At 44.0% G+C, this 19,680-nt stretch overlaps 1 protein-coding gene across 3 annotated transcripts in view; it reads right to left on the bottom strand.

Moving 5' to 3' along the window:
- LOC121232795 (activated RNA polymerase II transcriptional coactivator p15-like) overlaps positions 1 to 12,329 on the bottom strand; it is a 43,684-nt gene extending 31,355 nt beyond the window's left edge. Inside the window, exons 1-3 of one of the 3 annotated variants that reach the window (XM_041121264.1) lie at positions 11,902 to 12,329; positions 9,895 to 9,967; positions 8,082 to 8,201 (exon numbers count right to left, since the gene is read on the bottom strand). In XM_041121264.1, the coding sequence (XP_040977198.1) occupies positions 8,082 to 8,201; positions 9,895 to 9,966 (192 nt within the window). In that variant the 5' untranslated portion in view covers position 9,967; positions 11,902 to 12,329. Of the gene's footprint in view, positions 1 to 8,081; positions 8,202 to 9,894; positions 9,968 to 11,700; positions 11,742 to 11,774; positions 11,827 to 11,901 lie in introns of those variants that run through there. The other 2 variants (XM_041121265.1, XM_041121266.1) reach the window with 2 other exon arrangements.
- Positions 12,330 to 19,680: the final 7,351 nt, after the last annotated feature.

The following is a 19,680-nucleotide window of genomic DNA, read 5'->3' as shown; positions in this document are numbered from 1 at the left end:
GTGATCTAATCGCGGCACCTTGATATGTAGCAACGCTACATGCTGAATTGTGGATCCCTGTAAATATGACCAAATCGTGGGAAGGTGAATCAGGATTAAGTCAATTATCAAGGCTTTTGAAGCGGACAATTAGTCGCCCAAAACGATTTATAGGATGGCTCATTGCCTTTATAATATCAGCTATCATTATTGCAGCTACTGCTGCCGCTGCTACCACGGCGCTTGCGAAATCCGTTCAGACTGCTCACACAGTAGCTAATGTATTAGAAAATGTTACAGCTGAAATGAATACCCAGGTACAAATTGATCAACAATACTAGCATGATTGGACGCTTTAGAAGCAGTGGTAATTTAGCTTGGAGTATATTGGGTTTGTGTGGCAAGGTTTTGGTAGCGGGGGGTTACAGGGGTGGCTTCTGTGGGGGCTGCTGGAGGTTTTCCCCTGTGTCTGACAGAGCCAATGCTGGCTGGCTCTAAGATGGACCTGCTGCCGGCCAAAGCTGAGCCAATCAGTGATAGTGGTAGCGCCTCTGTGTATATAAAAAAAAAAAAAAAGCTAGAGAGGGGGAAGAGAAAAGGGGTTGCAGCACACAGAAACAGCAGCTGAAGAGTGAGAACATGTAAGAGAAACAACCCTGCAGACACCAAGGTCAGTGAAGAAGGAGGGGGAGGAGATGCTCCAGGCACTGGAGCAGAGATTCCCCTGCAGCCCGTGGTGAAGACCATGGTGAGGCAGGCTGTCCCCCTGCAGCCCATGGAGGACCCCACGCCAGAGCAGGTAGATGCCCGAAGGAGGCTGTGACCCTGAGGGAAGCCCACGCTGGAGCAGGATCCTGGCAGGACCTGCAGATCCGTGGAGAGAGAAGCCCACGGAGCGGGTTTTCTGGCAGGACCTATGACCCTGTGGGGGAACCACGCTGGAACAGTATGCTCCTGAAGGACTGCACGCCATGGAAAGGACCCATGCTGGAGAAGTTCGTGGAGGACTGTCTCCTGTGGGAGAGATCCCACGCTGGAGCAGGGGAAGAGTGTGATGAGTGCTGCCACTGAGGAGGATGAAGCGACAGAGATAACGTGTGATGAACTGACCGCAAACCTCATTTCCCATCACCCTGTCCAGCTGAGGAGGGAGTGATAGAATAGCTTTGGTGGGCGCCTGGTGTCCAGCCAGGATCAACCCATCACATAGAGATAGACAAAGTGCATTACAAAATAGAATGAAATTACATTGTGATTGGGAATTTCGAAAGCAAGGGCTGTATGTAAGTCCTTTACAAGGGAATGAAAGTGTATGAGATTGGAATTAGGTGAAGGCGCATTTACAAGGTGCATTTGCTACTAATATTGCAGGAGAGATCTAAGACCTTGCACAGATATTACAAGATCAAATGGGAAATATACAAAATTAGCAGAACAAGATGTTTTTCAAAGAATTGTCTAATAGTGTTCAATGGTTAAATCCAAAAACATGGTTTCAAGGTTTAAAGCTGTGTATCTGAATTTATATTGCTATTGGAGGGTTATTAATCATTTGTGTGTTTGCAGCAATCAGAATCATCTGAGGAGCAGTACGAGGAATGCGTCAGTTCAAAGCTAGAGTCCTCGCTGCCTTCCTCGTGAATCTGATGTTCCTAAACAAAAAAGGGGGAGATGTGGGAGCAGCTTGGAACACCTGGCATTTGTTTTCAAGAGCGACCATTAGAATTTGTTGTGCTGCATGTTTGCCAAGCCTTTGAAGAACTAGTTTTACAAGGTCAGGTTGGAGGATGGCCTTGTGTAGGCCTGGGAAGATGTGGCTGAACGAAGACAGTCACGAGTATGTGTATGGAATGTTTTTATCTTTAACTGTTCTGAGGACTGGCAAACATCCCAGCCGAGCCAGACATGCACTCCTATGTTAGTAACATATAAGTATGCTGTAAGAGACAATAAAGAGTTCCTTTTTTGCCATTGCTTTGGAACCATCTCGTTGTCATCCCGAGTGCCTCCTTCATCACCGCAACAGGACACAGCCAGGGCAGCTGACCCAAAGTAGCCAACAGGGTATTCCCTAGCATGTGACATCATGTCTAGTATATAAACTGGGGGGAGTTGGCCTGGGAGGGATCACCACTCGGGAACTAACTGGGTGTTGATCGGCAGGTGGTGAGCAATTGCACTGTGCATCATTTGTATATTCCAATCCTTTTATTATATACTGTTGTCATTTTATTAGTGTTATCATTATTAGTTTCTTCTTTTCTGTTCTATTAAACTATTCTTATCTCAACCCCCGCGTTTTACTTCTTTTTCTGATTTTCTCCCCCATCCCACTGGGTGTGGGGGAAGTGAGTGAGCGGCTGCGTTGTGCTTAATTGCTGGCTGGGGTTAAACCACGACAGATAGTATTTTGTGATTGATTTATTAAATACTTTCACAGTACTACAAATGTAACATTCAAAAATAAGGTATGATATCACAGTAGCTGAGTTCTTTCAGACTGAATTTGGTACCATGCCCAAGTCCATCAGCGCTACTGGCAAAGGATATCCTAAATACCCTACATGAACATTTCTTGGTTTTACCTATAACACTTCAGTGACTCTTAAGGTCACCTATAAGCCAGCTTCAAGTAGTACTACTCCATAACATCTTTTTTTTTTTTTTCCAGGTCTATCAAAGAATATTAGTGCATTGCCAAGTAATTCAAGATTTGCTCTAAGAAATAAAATCTGATACAATATAGCAGATTATAGCTGCAAATACAGTAAAAGGGTTTAGGATTTGACTATTAAAGATAAAACTACACATCTTAATTCAACTAAAGGCGAGGGGCAATAATACAAAGTACACATCATTTACTCAGTAAGTCTACCTTAAATGTAAACAGTTCCATACTAAAAAGCTGAAATTAAGTTAGGCTGTACACCACTGTCTAGATTTCAGCTGAATGCTCACATTAAATTTCAAATGTTTAGCTGAACTCTATGCAAAACAGTTGCCACTACTAAAAGCTTTAAATAGGCTTCTAAAGTACAGTTTAAAAACCTTGACCAAAATCTAGATTTATTTAAGTAAATTGATGTTTCTTGAAGATCAGTTAACTGCAATTCTGGCACTGAGTCATTTCTGACCAATTCTTTGTTCACGTAGCAGCTGATAGTCCTAGAATAATTTTACTGATCTAAAACACCTTTGTATCTCTGTAACCACATTACTGTTCCAAGGGCTATATTGATTTATAGCAGGGTAGTTACTGCAGTTCAACCTTCATAGACAAGTTTATATGCTTTTTATTAAATATCACAGCTCCTTAGATATACTATTCTATATAATTAAATAAAATCAGAAGACATTAAAAACTTTGCATCCAGGTTTCCATTTCTTAGAATAAAATGCACTGAACTGTGTCTAGGTTTCTTTCACAGCTATGCAACTGACATGTATGAGTTGCAGCAATCACCTTCAACATTTTTCCTCCTATTTCCAGTTTGCCTTGATTAAACTGTATACACACCATGGAAGTATAAACAGCAAAAAAAGCATCCTTCTTTCTTAGCTGATAACTATATGTATAGCATTAGAAGCAGCACAATAAGCTATGTATTGGGTTTGCATGGCAAGGAATTGGTAGCAGGAGGGCTACAGGGGTGGCTTTGTGAGAAGCACTAGAAGCTTCCCCTATGTCCAACAGAGCCAATGCCAGCCAGCTCCAAGATGGACCTGCTGCTGGCCAAGGCCGAGCCCGTCAGCGACAGCGGTAGTGCCTCTGTGATAACATATTTAAGAAGGGAAAAAAGTTGCTGCACAACAGAAACTACAGCTGGAGAGAGGAGTGAGAATATGTGAGAGAAACAACTCTGCAGACACCAAGGTCAGTGAAGAAGGAGGGGGAGTAGGTGCTCCAGGCGCCGGAGCAGAGATTCCCCTGCAGCCTGTGGTGAAGACCATGGTGAGGCAGGCTGTCCCCCTGCAACCCATGGAGGACCCCATGAAGGAGGCTGTGACCCCATGGGAAGCCCACGCTGGAACAGGCTCCTGGCAGGACCTGCGGACCCATGGAGAGAGAAGCCCAAGCTGGAGCAGGTTTTCTGGCAGGACTTGTGACCCTGTGGGGGACCCACGCTGGAGCAGTGTGCTCCTGAAGGACTGCACGCCGTGGAAGGGACCCATGCTGGAGCAGTTTGTGAAGAACTGCAGCCTGTGGGAAGGACCCACATTGGAGAAGTTCATGGAGGACTGTCTCCCATGGGAGGGACCCCACGCTGGAGCAGGGGAAGAGTGTGACGAGTCCTCCCCCTGAGGAGGAAGGAGCAGCAGAAACAACATGTGATGAACTGACTGAAACCCCCATTCCCTGTCCCCCTGTGCCACTCAGGGGGAGGAGGTAGAGCAAAGTTAAGCCCGGGAAGAAGGGAGAAGTGGGGGGAAGGTGTTTTAAGATTTGGTTTTATTTCTCATTACCCTGCTCTGATTTGATCGGTAATAAATTAAATTAAATTAATTTTTCCCCAAGTCAAATCTTTTTTACCCATGATGGTAATTGGTGAATGATTTCTCCCTGTCCTTATGTCGACCCATGAGCCTTTCTTTATATTTTCTCTCCCCTGTTCAGCTGGCTGGGGGGGAGTGATAGAGCAGCTTTGGTGGGCACCTGGCATCCAGCCAGGGTCAACCCACCACAAGCTAATATAAACTAGAATAGAGTCCTGTAAACAGCTGAGAACTTCAACACAGCAAATTGGTTTAGCACATTAATTCTGAAACTTAGGTGGTCACAGATGCACCTCACAATCAATCACCTTCCAGAGCATCACAAACTTAAATATCTACTTTCAGGAGCCTATGATAGGTAAAGACATTACACTGGGAAACTGAAGAACTTCTCACAAGTCAAAAAGCAAATTCGACCCACACTTAAAAAAAGAAAAAAAATTAAAAAATTTTCTGAAATGCCTGATCACGTCGTGTGGTTTCACTCTGGATAGTCATTAATACTGTATCCTGACAGCATTAACAAACCTTATCCAAATCAGGCATAGGTAGATGAGTGGATTTGTCAAGCTAACTGAAGCACATGATGCAGAACTCATGTTGGCTTGAAGCCACAGACAGGAATCTAATGTATCAACACTAAATCCTTCCACATCAATAGGAATAATGCATGTCCTTAGGGCCTCTAGTAATACATCACAAATAGGAGTAAGATAAATTTTTGCACCCCAACTGCACACAAATCCTTTAACAAATTCCAAAGTTTACCAGGCTACCTATAAAACTTAAAGCCAAGACATGCAAGTAAATAAAATACACCTGGTCTCTTATATTGAATTAATTCCCTTCTACTTACAATTATTCTGTTCTTCATAATTAGTTTCAAGAATACCATTACGCCAACATTAGTTTCAAACAAAAATAATAAAACTTAGATCTTTATGAAAATGCTGAATCTTCCAAATACAGCAGTCACAATGAGCTCAATATTAAGGGAAACTGTATACTTTAAGAACATAGCCCAAAGGTGTACAACAGCAAACCGCTAAGTTTCACATCATTTGCTGCCACTCCCACACACAATATGGATGCCACAGAACTTCTGACTATCTGTGCTGGTTTGGGCTGGGATAGAGTTAATTTTCTTCATAGTAGCTAGTATGGGGCTATGTTTTTGATTTGTGCTGAAAACAGTGTTGATAATGCAGAGATGTTTTAGTTACTGCTGAGCAGTGCTTACACAGAGTCAAGGCCTTTTCTGCTTCTCATACCACTCCACCAGCGAGTAGGCTGGGGGTGCACAAGAAGTTGGGAGGGAACACAGCTGGGACAGCTGAGCCCAACTGACCAGAGGGGTATTCCAGACCATATGACATCATGCTCAGCATATAAAGATGGGGGAAGAAGGAAGGGGGGACATTCAGAATGATGGCATTTTGTCTTCCCAAGTAACTGTTATGTGTGATGCAGCCCTGCTTTCCTGGAAATGGCTGAACACCTGCCTGCTGATGGGAAGTGGTGAATTAATTCCTTGTTTTGCTTTGCTTGCATGCACGGCTTTTGCTTTACCTATTAAACCATCTTTACCTCAACCCCCAAGTTTTCTCTTTTACCCTTCTGATTCTCTCCCCCATCCCACTGTGAGGGAGGTGAGTGAGCAGCTGTGTAGTGCTTGGTTGCTGGCTGGGGTTAAACCACAACACTGTCCTATGAATGCTTTACAGCCCGATTTCCATCAATTGAAGCCACACTTGTAAGTTATACTGCAAAGTCACTTGCACAGAAATCATTTTACTACCATGGGGAAGCAGAAAGGAAAGTTTCTAGTATTACTAATAGTCCTAGAACAAACAAAACCATATCTAAAAAATTAGCATGCAACTAGATCTTCTAGCATGCTCTCCTGGGTAGGGGGGAGAGAGGGGAAGTATCCTCAGACCTACAGTGCTATTTCTACACTGAAACAGTTGCATCTTAAATGCACATAAGCTGATGTAGTATGAAAAAACCCACAATGCTTCACATAACACAATAAGCAATCTAAAAAAAACTTTTGTTGTTGAGTAATTAAAAGGCAGGCAGAGACTAAGGAACACCAATGGTTTAGGTCAAGGTGATATTGTAATATTTTTTCTGTATTATATTCAACACTGGAAAAATCCTGCTCTTAGACTAATACGAGTCCTCTACTGTCTGTTTTTAGTAACTTTTTATTATCTTAGGTCAAAAAGGTTGAAAGAAACCAGAGCACACAAATACTTTTGCTTTTATTTGAAAGGGTTTTTTTTTTTTTTGTTTGGGGTTGTTGGGGTTTGGGTTTTTTTTTGGTGTGTTTTTTGTTTTTTTGCTTGTGGTTTGTTTTTTTTTTTTTTTCACCAGGAGAGCATTAAAAATTTTAACCATTTTCCCCAAGGCTAGAATTTCTGAACCTATTACAAACATAGCATAAAGCCTGTATGTAGTTTTTTTGAGTTGTAACTGCAGTTCACCTCATTAGGTGTAGAAGATACTATCTCATTTTTCCTACATGGATCAAAGCATGTCTCAACAGAACTAAAAATATTATATTCTTCCCTCGATGGGGAAGTCCAGGCATTGATGCCCAGTGTCTTCAATTGAAGCTCTCCCTCCAACTATACATGAAGAGGAAAGTGAGAATTGATACATAACTGTATTACAGTATCAATTAAGCAGATCTTCTCTCTAGATTTTTTTTTTTTTTTTTCCCCTGTATTACTTTGCACAGCTACAGCCCAAAACCAGTTATTTTGCCTTATTCAGTGTTGGGACCATCTTATTAGGCACCTCTCCCATACCCTTTCACAAACTTAAGAATCAAAGTATCTAAGAATTTAAGTTCCTTTCCTATCCCCTGCCCCTTTAAAGCCAGCTAGTCACAGACATAAGTCTTGATCCACACCCCTAAAACAGGTAATTCTGAGCTACATATATTCTTGCACAGCTTTCAGCACACATTGCAGTTCCTGGGGTTAGCCAAGGCGGTAGCAATACCCTGAATTCACAAATGCTTCTTGCTACTGAAAAATGTACGTACACTCACCCCATCTTAAAAATAAGGACAATGTCAAAAATTGCAATCTTTTTGGATGTTCAGTGAGGAAAACCTGCATCATAAAGGAACAAGCAAAAATTATTCCAAGACACTGTCTCATAAGACAGAAGCCAAGTTGCCCTTGACCTAGTTAAATAGGAATGAAGAGTCCATACTTTGGTTTCCAAGAACCTTTCTTTCAAGAGCCCTGATTAAAATACATTTCCATATAGAGACTGTCCCGATCTAATATTTACAGTATACTCATGGTAAGTGCTGTATTTACAGATAAAATGACTACCCAGAGAGTTACCATGGGCAAAGACATGAGGGTTAGAATCAATTGCCACAACTCAGATTCTTTTACTCTGCTGAAACCTGACAACGCTTTTTCTGAGCGTCTCATCTGCATGCTAGCATTGTAACCACCTTTGGCCAAGGCTTCAGGAGATCAAGCACTATGCTATTAAGATATTCAGATCGTCTCATAAAATTTATACTGAATATGATGTAAATGGTTACCTTAACCAGGCTCTAAGAGAGTCATCAATTTTACCTGAAACATGTTCTCATCTCTGTTACTGCTTTGCTTAGAAGAAGCTGCACCTTTTGAACTTTCACCAGTCTTTTGTTTCTTTACAGGCTTTTCTGGAGCTGCTTGCTTTTTCCGCTTTACCTTGGAGCAAGAATAGAAAAAGAAATGCATGAACCACAACTCATTTCATAAGTTACAAAAAAGTTTATGTTAGAGGTCACAAACTGCTAACTATGCAATACACATTATCGCCTTCCTTCTGTGAAAGCAGGAATCCAATACTATACATTTAGACTGGAATTTAAAAAACAAAGTCTTCAAATGAGCCTATTTCTGTTCCCAGTGAAGTTTACCATAATACTTTGGCTTTAGAGAGAATTTAATTAGATCACAATACATTTCAAAAAGCCTACTCTTTTTGTGCAGCAATATTGTCAGTTCAGTAGTTTTAATTAAAATTTTAAAGTCTGATGGAAGTTTCACCTTCCTTTCCACTGAGTGCAATGAAAAATGCAGGACAACTAACAACTCTTCTAAAAAAAGAAAAAATAATAGATGAGATAATGAAGAAAGGATCTGGAAATCAAATCCAACAGAGGAGATTTTTATTTTTTTTTAAATCTGAGTCCAATCTCTGTCCATAGCATGATAAATTAAACATGTTTTTAAAACATTCAGATGATATCACCTATAAATCAGATTACTTTGCTAGCAGATGCTACAAAGTTACTATTTCCACTAATGGTTATATAGTAGTCATGCCCACCTCAAGGAAAGAATAATACAAAGATACCAAAAATTAGTCTCACCTGCTAGAACCATATTGTAGATAACCTCTTTTAAAGACAAACAGTTCCAACAAATATGGGAGGTTGTCATAGAAAAAAAACCAAACCTTACTGCCCACTGAAGCAGACTGTTAGACTATGTCTTTTCAGGAATACATTTCCCTAACAACAACAACAAAAAATAATCACCTGACCATTTTCTCTTATATTAAGATTTGACAAAACACCTAATTTGCAAAGTGCAACCAAGTCACATTTGAACCAATTCAGTAAAGCAGACAGTCTCTTCACATATTGCACTAAAAAACCCGATGTCTGCATTACCACCTAGCATTTCTTAAAGAGATAAATTCACTGTTGTATTCAAATTTTTGTTCGTAATGACCGGTACATCTATACAAACTTATAAATTAAATAACTATTAAAAATAAATGAGAACACTAAATTCATGCATTTAAAACAGTTAATGTTAAAATTATCAACTCAAAAGACATTCAGGTTGGCTCAGCTTTTAAGTGAGAAACTAGCACATGGCATTACAGTAAATGTAAGAATCTGAAACAGAGAAAAAGAACACGCAAACAAGATAAGCAAGCGGCACATGGATGACAGGGCAAGTGGAGGTTTTTGGTTTGGACTTGCAAGTAATCCAGATAACAAAAAGAAGGGGGGCAGGGGGTGTCCTCAAAATTAGTCAAAATTCTTGCCACCAGGGGCAGCTTATACAGAAGCCTTCTATCACTTGCCACAAAGCAGCAAAGAATTCCAGGAAGCTTGTGGCTAGATATACCATACAAAAAATCCTGAAGAAAGCAAAATGCAACTTAAGCAAAGAAGTTTACTGCAAAGCAAAAAGCATCCACCCAAACCCTAATTTTAGGGGGTGGGTTTTGTTTTGTTGGTTTTTGTTGTTGTTTTGGGTTTAAGTGTCTGATAAATCATATGGAATGACATGCATTTTGTGACATAATACTCACCTAATTCTTTAACCCCAGCCTGAAATATAAGAGTTAATACAGTAGTTATAAACTGCATATAATGTTCACCTTTTTGTCAACTTCACTATCTGAATCACTGGCAGATGAGCTTGAAGACACAAGTTCCTTTGACTTAGGCATTCTAGGAAGAGAAAGATAACATGAGAACACTATACAATGAATACATCCCATTATGGCTAGAAAGCCATCTTCAAACCTGTTTGTAAAGGCTCATCTTATTCAAAGCCCTCCTGAAGACTTTCCTTAACTCTATCCCAGCCGAAACCAGGACACTGTTTTTTCATATAAGCTTTAATACACGTTGTAGATGTGATCTCAAACACCCTTCCCTCTTATCTATCTTCCCCTTTTTTTCTGCAAACTGCCTTAAATGCAGTGTTTTAGATTCTGAACTGTTTACAAAGGGACAATTTTTCACCAGTTACATATACCCCCGGGTATGGTAGAAACCATAATGTAAAAAATACAATACTGTCCTCCAGCTGAATTCTCAATATTACATTCATAAACAATTAAGGCCCCAGCATTATCTATATTCTTACATGGGCATTTTGCCTAGTTGAATTTGCAAGCAACAGCTGCATAATCATCATATATGATGAAGCTAAAGTTCCCATCAATAACAGAAAAAGTCTGAAAAAAACATCTTAGTTACAGTGAACTACAGTATTGCAATTAATATTTCCACTGCAGCTTTATCACATCAGTCACTAGAGTCTATTCATTTGCCAGACAAGCAGACATTCAACTTTCCTTGAACGCATGCCGCCAGGTGTGCTTCTACATCTCTCTAGTATGCAAGCATGTAGTTAGATATAGCAGTTGAACATCTTGCCTGCTACTAGAACCTCTTTGTAACAAATAAATAGCTCATTTATTCTTTCAGAATAAAAATAAGCATCACAATGAGAAACTGTATAAAATAAACTACAGCTAGGAAAGGCTAATAAAAGATTAAAGCAGCATATCTCAGGAAAGAAAAAGGAATAACTTTTTAAACTGGCAATGAAATAAACCATGTGCAAAGGAAAAAAATGGAGTCTGAATAATGCTAATGGATCAATGTGGTTCTAAAGTAGGGCAAATTCTGTCGTAATAGTTTGGAGCACAACGATGGAAGTTGTAGCACTGAAAATGAAACAGGGTATGGGAAGCACACATAAGCCACACGCTGCAGGATGGAGGCAGAGAAGAGCTGGAACGGGACAATGCAAAAATAAGCACAGCAATAATATGAAATCGGGAAGCCGAACAAGAAAAGTCTGATACGCGGGAGGCGGGGGCACCAGCAGAGGATAACCCCAGAGTCCACATCAGGATGAGGGAGGAACAACATGGAGGAAGGTGGGGGCGGAAACTGGAGGAAAAAGAAACAGGGGGTGGTGGGTACCCCTCGGAAGCTGGCAGGCAGAGCGTGAGGAAACACCGAAACACCGCAGAGAGCAAGGGTGGAATGAGACGGGCCAAGCGAGGACGAGGGAAAGGAAGACGAGAAAGACAAGCAAGTAGGAGCTAGGAACATCAGGTAGGTGGATCCCAGCCGCCATTTTCCTCCCCTCTTTCTCTTTTCTATGGCTCGCGTTGCCCCCCAGGAAAAAGGAGCGAAGCCCCGATAAGGGGGCGCAGGCAAGGACACCCAGGTCCTCCCGGGGCAGGGCGGCAGCAAGAGGGGTGCAGGTTACCGGCGGCGAAGAAGAGAAGAGGCAACACAAAAAAAAAAGGGTTGGGGGTCGTCAGCGGGCAGGGTCAGATCCCGACGTGGGGGGAACGGAGCCGGGCGGTTCCCCATCACCATTTTCTCCCTCACTCAAATCCTCTTTGCCCCCCCAACATGGCAGCGGCTCCTCCTCCCACCCCAGACCCGCTCCACGGCGGGGCATTCCTCCCGCAGAGCACAGCGGACACTTGAAGAAAAGGGGAAACCTCGCCACAGCTACCCAACGCACTTCTCCTGCACCAGGCCAGGAGGTACCAAGCCCCCAACAGCTAAGGGGTGGGGGATGAAGAAAACGGCAGCAGCCCCAACTGGACACAAGGGGAAACCCCAATACTCACATCCTACTAGGCACACAACTCCTCTACACCACGAAAAAAACAGAAGTGACGCATCGCAGAATCCCCGCCCTTGCCCTGCACTACGTGGGAGGAAGGAGGTGTTTAAAGGGGACGTGTCCATTTGTTACTTGTTTCTACCTCCCCCGCCCAAGCTGGGGCAGCAGCAAAAAAAAAAAAAAATGCCTCCCATGGGGCTAGTCCCCGCATCTACTGTTTCACACTAATCGAGAGAGGCCCGTGGGGGTGATGACAGAACCCTACCCGCAGCCCAGCCTGGAGCCAGACCCCGTCGGAGTTGCGGCCCCGCTGAGGGGAGGCGCGGCCGGGCCTTCACCAGCTGCCTGCACTCCCCTGAGGGGCTATGAGAGGGGGCCGGGAGGAGGGCCCTTAATACCTAAAAGGAACCCTTAAAAAAAAAAAAAAAAAATCTGTAAGTCGTTGTTTTCTTTTCCTCGCTGCAGCGGTTCCTCGATCTCGTTTAGAGCTGCCCTGCCAGCAGCCGTGCCCAAGGGAAGGAGAGGAAACGCTGTGAGGTGGTGTAGCTGCGTTGACTTTGCATACTGTAAACCGCGGCACCTGAAGCGCTGTTCAGGAAAGCGCCGGTTCCCCTTTCACTGCGTAACTTGCGTTTTGTTTTCTTCCTGACGGGCTTCGCGATTGGGGGGCGAGTGAGCCTTATGGCTCCCATCTTGGTAGTCATCTTGTTATCAATTAATATGTATAATATGATTGAAATAACCAGGGAACTGCTAAAGTCCTGTGTACAGCCCCCATCAGTTAATATTTAAAATAGGGAAACAATAACTAGACATGATTTAGGGTTTAGGAACTAACTATTAGACAATGGGGCTTTATGTTTATGTCAGAAAAGGTAATGGATTGTGGTCTTGTTATAAATTGAGTCTATTAACCGTAATGATCAATTGAAATTTTTATTAATTATAGTAAGCAGGATATGAGCAAAAGCAGCGCTGGGCGACAGGGGAGTCTCCGCTCCGCCAACTGCCGCGCTAAGCAGTTTAACTAGTCCCTTTTTTATACATCTTTACTTCCGTGTTCATGAAGTAATGGAGATACTCTGCGCATGTTTCAGTTATTGTTAGGGGGGTCGTTTTCTGTCTCCTGATGGTCGTTGAGGCTGAAGATTGAAGTCTTCCTCAGTTATTTTCGGATGACCTTTATTTTGCTGTGTTGTAGTTTTTAGAGTTGTTTTTCAAGAGTCTTCGGCAAACAGTTTCGTGATTTATCGTTTACTTCAAGGTGTATGTTCAGTTTTAGTCTCTGTTTCCTGTCAGCTTTAGTTTCTGTTTCCTGTTAGCTTTAGTCTCTGTTTCCTGTTAAGCAAAGCACTTCAAGAGATAGCTTATACAAGCACCTTTTTTGTGAATTATATGGTTGTTTGAGAAACAAATATGACCTTTAACAGTCTGATCAGCAAACCTTAAAGAACCGCTTGGAACTGCCAAGATTAGGGAAGAAGTAGGTAAAAGGTAATTCCTACAGGGGGAGACGGCAACCACCGACTCATTGACCACCTACTCAAGTGATACCACCTACTCAAAAGAAGACAATGAAGGAAGAAGACGGAGTCTGCGCACTAATTTACATGAGGGGCGAAGAAGAAAGAACCAATCGTTAAGAGAAATAATAATTAATATCTATTACTTAAGTATATTGTAGCAGTGCTACATATCAAGGTGCCGCGATTAGATCACTGGTCGGCCTGGACCAGGGAAGAGACAGATAACACACATGGTGTGAGTGCCAACTCCGTCCTTTATTGCGCAGTTAATTCCTTTTATACTAACAACGGTAGGTGGGATTACTGATATGTCATAGGGAGGCGACGACTAGCCTTCTACCTTTCCGTGACATCGCGAGATCTTCCGAACGGTGTTCCCTACATCTCCCCCTCCTCATGTCCAACTAGCTCCCATTGGTTACACACACTATTCATGCACTGTCTACGCATCCAGTTGCACTCAATGATTGGCTGCATCAACACTGCACACGCGCATAAACATAAAATATAATTGGTCATACTAACTAAAACATACGAGACTTGTTTCAGTCTAATTGGTCAAGATAAACTGCCGAATTGAGGTTGTTTGTGCCAAGTTCTCTTTATCGTGGAATATGCACCTGTGTTTTTCTAATTGGTATCTTTCTTATTTTTGTCTTCTTGTTTATTCTGTTCAAGGCCTTCTAAAGGCGTCTGGAATGCTCTTGTGACCGTTAGCTAAATATGTTCCCACAACAATTCCCCCTCCCTTTTTCTATTAGAAGAGCATTAGCAGATCTAGTCACCACCATCCGCGAACTCAGCCCAGCAATCGGTAGGTGCCAGCTTTACGTGGGCGTCCCCACAGAGGCAACGATGGCCTTGCCGTACACCAGCCCGATGCTCTTCGGAAAATCCCGGTATTTGTACATTTGCAGAGGAATGGATTTCAGCACACGTGGCCAGCGGGTGCCAAAATTCGCCTCAGTTGAAACATAGGGAGCCTATGGCACATGCGGTCGCTGGCCAGACGTGCCGCACGAGTCATAGCCATCCTGTCTATTGGTTCACGGGCTTTGTGATGTGGTTGCAGTGCACAGAGAATCTTGACCTGTTATGTTGGCTAAGGTGACCTACAAGATATATGAACACAATTAATTAAACACAGTAAAAGCAACATTATACCTAATAAAATACACAAGAATAAAAGAAACCCCGATTTTTAACAAAGATACAAACCAACTCCTAAGTCCCCATCCCGCAGCTAAATGCTCCAAGCCAAAATGACAGTTTTCTTAATTGCTATAAAGGTCTTGCAGCGCCTTCTTGCTTCTGCAGTTCTGTTATCTTGTTTATTAATTGCTCCAGCGTCAGAAATTCGTAGCAGATACCCAAGACGTCACAAGCCAGGAAGGATAACAGCAATCTGTAAAGAAAAACACTCAAACACTACAAGGTTAGGGCAGGACGAACCATACGACTAGGGACCCATTTCAGTAGCCCTTCAGGTATCTGTACACAGGCGTACCCCCGCCCGAGGCAACGCAGCTCAAACGGTCCGTCCCATTGGCGTGTCTGGGCATCACGCACACGGACCAGTGGGTAGGGGCCTTTCTCTTCCGTAGTCGTAAAATGTCGTTGCGCCGTCGTCTGGTCCAGGTCCCCCCGAATTGTCTGATTTAATGAAGTTAACGCAGTTAACAGGAGACGCTGTGTACGGAGAACAGGTGAATTATCCCGTAAGCAGGAGGGCTCCGCCTGATCCCCCTCCCTAAGACGATCTAGCAGGGCGTTCTACAATGGCCTGGCTGGTGCTGTTATAAGGAATGCCATGTACAAGGGCTATACCCCAGGTTGCACAAAATCGTTTCACCTTTTCCCCAGTATAAGCTGTACCATTATCCGTCTTGATCTGTCGTGGAATCTCCAGTTGGGCTATGCAAGCACGCCAGTGTTGTACAACCGCCAAGCTATTCTGCTTCCTGTGCGCTGTAGCGAGAATATATTTACTATAGGTGTCTACGGTAACATGCAAATACTGTAGTGGCTTAAAGGGAGCGTACTCCAGTCCACTCATGTTGACTGCGGGCTACTTATGCTAATTCTAAATAATCAGGCTCAAAGAAATGTTCCCCCATTTTCTATGAAATCTCCCACAATTTCCCTTTTTTTTTTTTTTTTTTTCCGTGCAAGATTCCCTTTATTTCACAAAAGAATCCAACTTATATATGTTTCAACAAAGATCCAGAAAGTACTAACGACTCACAGCCAATACTACTAGCACAGGAGGGCACATCTGACCCAGCTGGGATGTTTGCCAGTCCTCAGAACAGTTAAAGATAAAAACATTCCATAGACATACTCCTGAGTGTCTTCAGCCACATCTTCCCAGGCCTACACAAGGCCATCCTCCAACCTGACCTTGTAAAACTAGTTCTTCAAGGCTTGGCAAACATGCAGCACAACAAATTCTAACGGTCACTCTTGAAAACAAATGCCAGGTGTTCCGAGCTGCTCCCACATCTCCCCCTTTTTTGTTTAGGAACATCAGATTCACGAGGAAGGCAGCGAGGACTCTAGCTTCGAACTGACGCAATCCTCGTACTGCTCCTCAGGTGATTCTGATTGCTGCAAACACACAAATGATTAATAATTCTCCAATAGCAATATAAATTCAGATATACAAATTTAAACCTTCAAATCATGTTTTTGGATTTAAGCATTCAACAGTATTAGACAATTCTTTGAAAAACACCTTATTCTGCTAATTTCGTATATTTCCCATTTGATCTTGTAATATCTGTGCAAGGTCTTAGGTCTCTCCTGCAATATTAGTAGCAAATGCACCTTGCAAATGTGCCTTCACCTAATTCCAATCACATACACTTTCATTCCCTTGTAAAGGAGTTACACAGAGCCCTTGTTTTTGAAATTCCCAATTGCAATGTAATTTCATTCTATTTTACAATGCATTTTGTCTATGTGATGGGTTAATCCTGGCTGGACACCAGTTACCTACCATAGCTATCCTATCACTCTCTCCTCCACAGCTGGACAGGGGAACGGGAAATGAGGTTTTGCGGTTAGTTCATCACACATTATCTCTGTCACTTCATCCTCCTCAGTGGCAGCACTCATCACACTCTTCCCCTGTTCCAGCGTGGGATCTCTCCCACGGGAGACAGTCCTCCACGAAGATCTTCAGCATGGGTCCCCTCCACGGCGTGCAGTCCTTCAGGAGCACACTGCTCCACCGTGGACCTCCATAGACCGCAGGGGAATGACCCGTCTCACCATGGTCTTCACCATGGGCTGCAGGAGAATCTCTGCTCCGGTGCCTGGAGCATCTCCTCCCCCTCCTTCTGCACTGACCTTGGTGTCTGCAGGGTTATTTCTCTTAGATGTTCTCACTCTTCAGCTGCCATGTCTGTGTGTTCCGCAACTGCATCTCTCTTCCCCCTCTCCAGCCGTTTGTTTTCATTAATTTTTTTTTTTTCTGTCTCTTCCTCTCTCTCTTTTTTTTTTTTTTAAATTATTTTTATGCAAGCCAAGTTACATGAAATGCTTTTGCAATCATACGTTCAACTATTTTATGATATGTGGTACAATCATTACAACCGCTAATATTACAATTAAAATAACTAAGCCATGCATAAGCAAATCTTTCAACCATCCCGTAATTCTCAAACTTGTTAGCCATCCAGTTAAACCTGTGTCAGTTATCGTGAGCCTTTTACTGTGAATCATATTAATATCGGGTGTTAGTAACGTAAGTCGTCCAAGGCTACATGGCCTCCTGTTAAGTTGTGATGGAATTCCTCTCCCATGCTCTATTCCCACAAATTAAAAACATCCGCATAGGTAAAGCAGCTGGAATAGAAAAGAGTGTGATATTCTGGAATAGATATAGTTACACCAAGCTGTAGCATTTCTATATACAGGCAAAATAGCATTTACATTCTGACCCTTTCGAGTGGTGTTATAGGTGTAATTAAACATCACACAGGGATTCATGATGACTGATCCTAAGAACTCTAACTCTTGAGGTTCTTGCATTTCTTGAGGCAGGTGTGCATACAACAGGAAAAGTAAACATGGTATCTCCTTGCTGTAGAGCTTTTCCTCGACAGCATTGCATCAAACTATGTGTATTTTTTCCCAAATCATTAAGTGAATCGTCATGGATTAGACAGAGGCACAGAGTTAGAGGGATTAGCAGGAGAAGGAGATACAGGCAGTGCAGCAAAGCCAGGTTCCGTTGTAAGTTCTGCAGACCCTGGAGAGGAGTACCAGGCGATTGGGGTGGGGGGGTGGGGGGGCGGGGGCCGGCGGCGGCACGGCAGCGGTCCCGGCCGCGCAGAGGCCGTGGCAGGCAGCGGTGGAGGTAATGAGGGATATAAATCCGGCTCTTTTTCAGAGTCCACCCTGCCTGATACAAAAGAATTATTATCAGAATCAGAATCCTGCTCATTAGCGGCCTGCTCACAGACTGCCTCCTCAAAAGCAGTATCAGGCTGTACCCGCCTGCAAAACTTGTTGCAAGGCCGCCACTATCGGACGCGCTTCCCGGTGTTGCTCTCTCTCCAGTACCTGGCGTATCATGTTGCCTAGGGACGAACCCGCTGGCAAATGAGAGACAAGCGCCGCGCTCTGTGGGTTAGCTTGAGCCCTAGCACATTCAACCACAATCGCCTCTTTAGCCGCCTCCGGGAGGTTTGCCGCCTGCACAGCAAGCTGAAGCCGATCTAAAAAGGCAGTAAACCTCTCGGCAATCCCCTGCCGAACTTTCACCCAAGGGGGGTCCGCTCTATCCATGGCCGCGACACGCCTAAGAGCGGCCAAGGCAGTTGTTGCAACTGCCGTAAAGTCACGCCCGCGTATGCCCCGTGCCTGCGCCTGAGGCGTTGCAAACCGTCCCTCCCCCATGAGCTGCCGAACCACCCGCCGCAACTCCTCTCATGGATACTGGGGGGGGGCGCATCAGGTCCCGCTGGTGCCGCTTCTGCAGGAAAAACCTCCGTCTCCGCCGCACCCTCCGTGCCCATGTCCGCGATCAAAGACGGACCACTCTGCGAGCCCCGCTCCACGGCCGCCCGCTCCGTCTGAGTCCGACCCGCTGTCCCCGAGGGCGCTGTCCCCGCTGTTCCCGAGGGCACTGTCCCCGCTGTCCCCGAGGCGGCGCTGTCCCCGCTGTCCCCGAGGGCACTGTCCCCGCTGTCCCCGAGGGCGCTGTCCCCGCTGTCCCCGAGGCGGCGCTGCACCCGCAGACGCAGCAGCTCGCGCCGCCAACCAGCACGCCTCAGCCTCCCGTCCCGCCGCGACCACCTGCTCCACCTTCCCCCAACTCTGCGATCGTTCAGCAGCTCCGCGCTCGGATCGGAGCAAGGACTCCCGAATCTCTCCCCAATTTGGGGGGCTCAAAACTTATCTAGGAAACTCAATGTCCCCCCGGCGCAGCATCCACTGGATGCATTCGCCCGTGGGGCCCCTCCTAATCGAACCGCGGGCACCCACCTCATAAGCTAACACCTTTAATACCTTAATCGCTTGCGCAAGCTCCATCGTCGCCTGTGCGACCGATCACGTCGGGGTCACCACTATGTAGCAGTGCTACATATCAAGGTGCCGCGATTAGATCACTGGTCGGCCTGGACCAGGGAAGAGACAGATAACACACATGGTGTGAGTGCCAACTCCGTCCTTTATTGCGCAGTTAATTCCTTTTATACTAACAACGGTAGGTGGGATTACTGATATGTCATAGGGATGCGACGACTAGCCTTCTACCTTTCCGTGACGTCGCGAGATCTTCCGAACGGTGTTCCCTACAGTATATAAATGTGAGAATTTTTGAGACAAGGGTGTGCTGTCTTGAGACAGGCACCCATTCATGTGCATCAATGAAATTAATTTGAAAATACCTCGACTCTGTGTGTTATTGGCTTGCACACCGGGTAAATGAACCCTGTTTGAGAGACAACAATCTTGGGTCAAGTGAAGGTCTGAAGCACTGGGGGCAGAAGGTTAAAAAAATACTTCTGTTCTAAACACGTTTTAAAAGCCCTCTAAGGAAAAAAAAATTGAAAATATAATCTGACAGTCTTGCCTATTTCCATAGCATGTTTACACCAGAATACTGCATCGTAAGTGCCCTGCTGATGCTGTTTCCTGTGTCAGGATTTGAAGGGCAGTAGGTTTAGTTCATCTTGATAGCATATCTCCATACATTTCGTGTGGTTTGTTCAAACTTTTATGGTTTTAATATTTTGTACCTTCTA

Source organism: Aquila chrysaetos, chromosome W (assembly GCF_900496995.4).
Source record: "Aquila chrysaetos chrysaetos chromosome W, bAquChr1.4, whole genome shotgun sequence".
Taxonomy (NCBI): domain Eukaryota; kingdom Metazoa; phylum Chordata; class Aves; order Accipitriformes; family Accipitridae; genus Aquila; species Aquila chrysaetos.
Note: the sequence above shows the minus strand (reverse complement) of the source record. Positions and strands in the feature narration are given on the sequence as shown.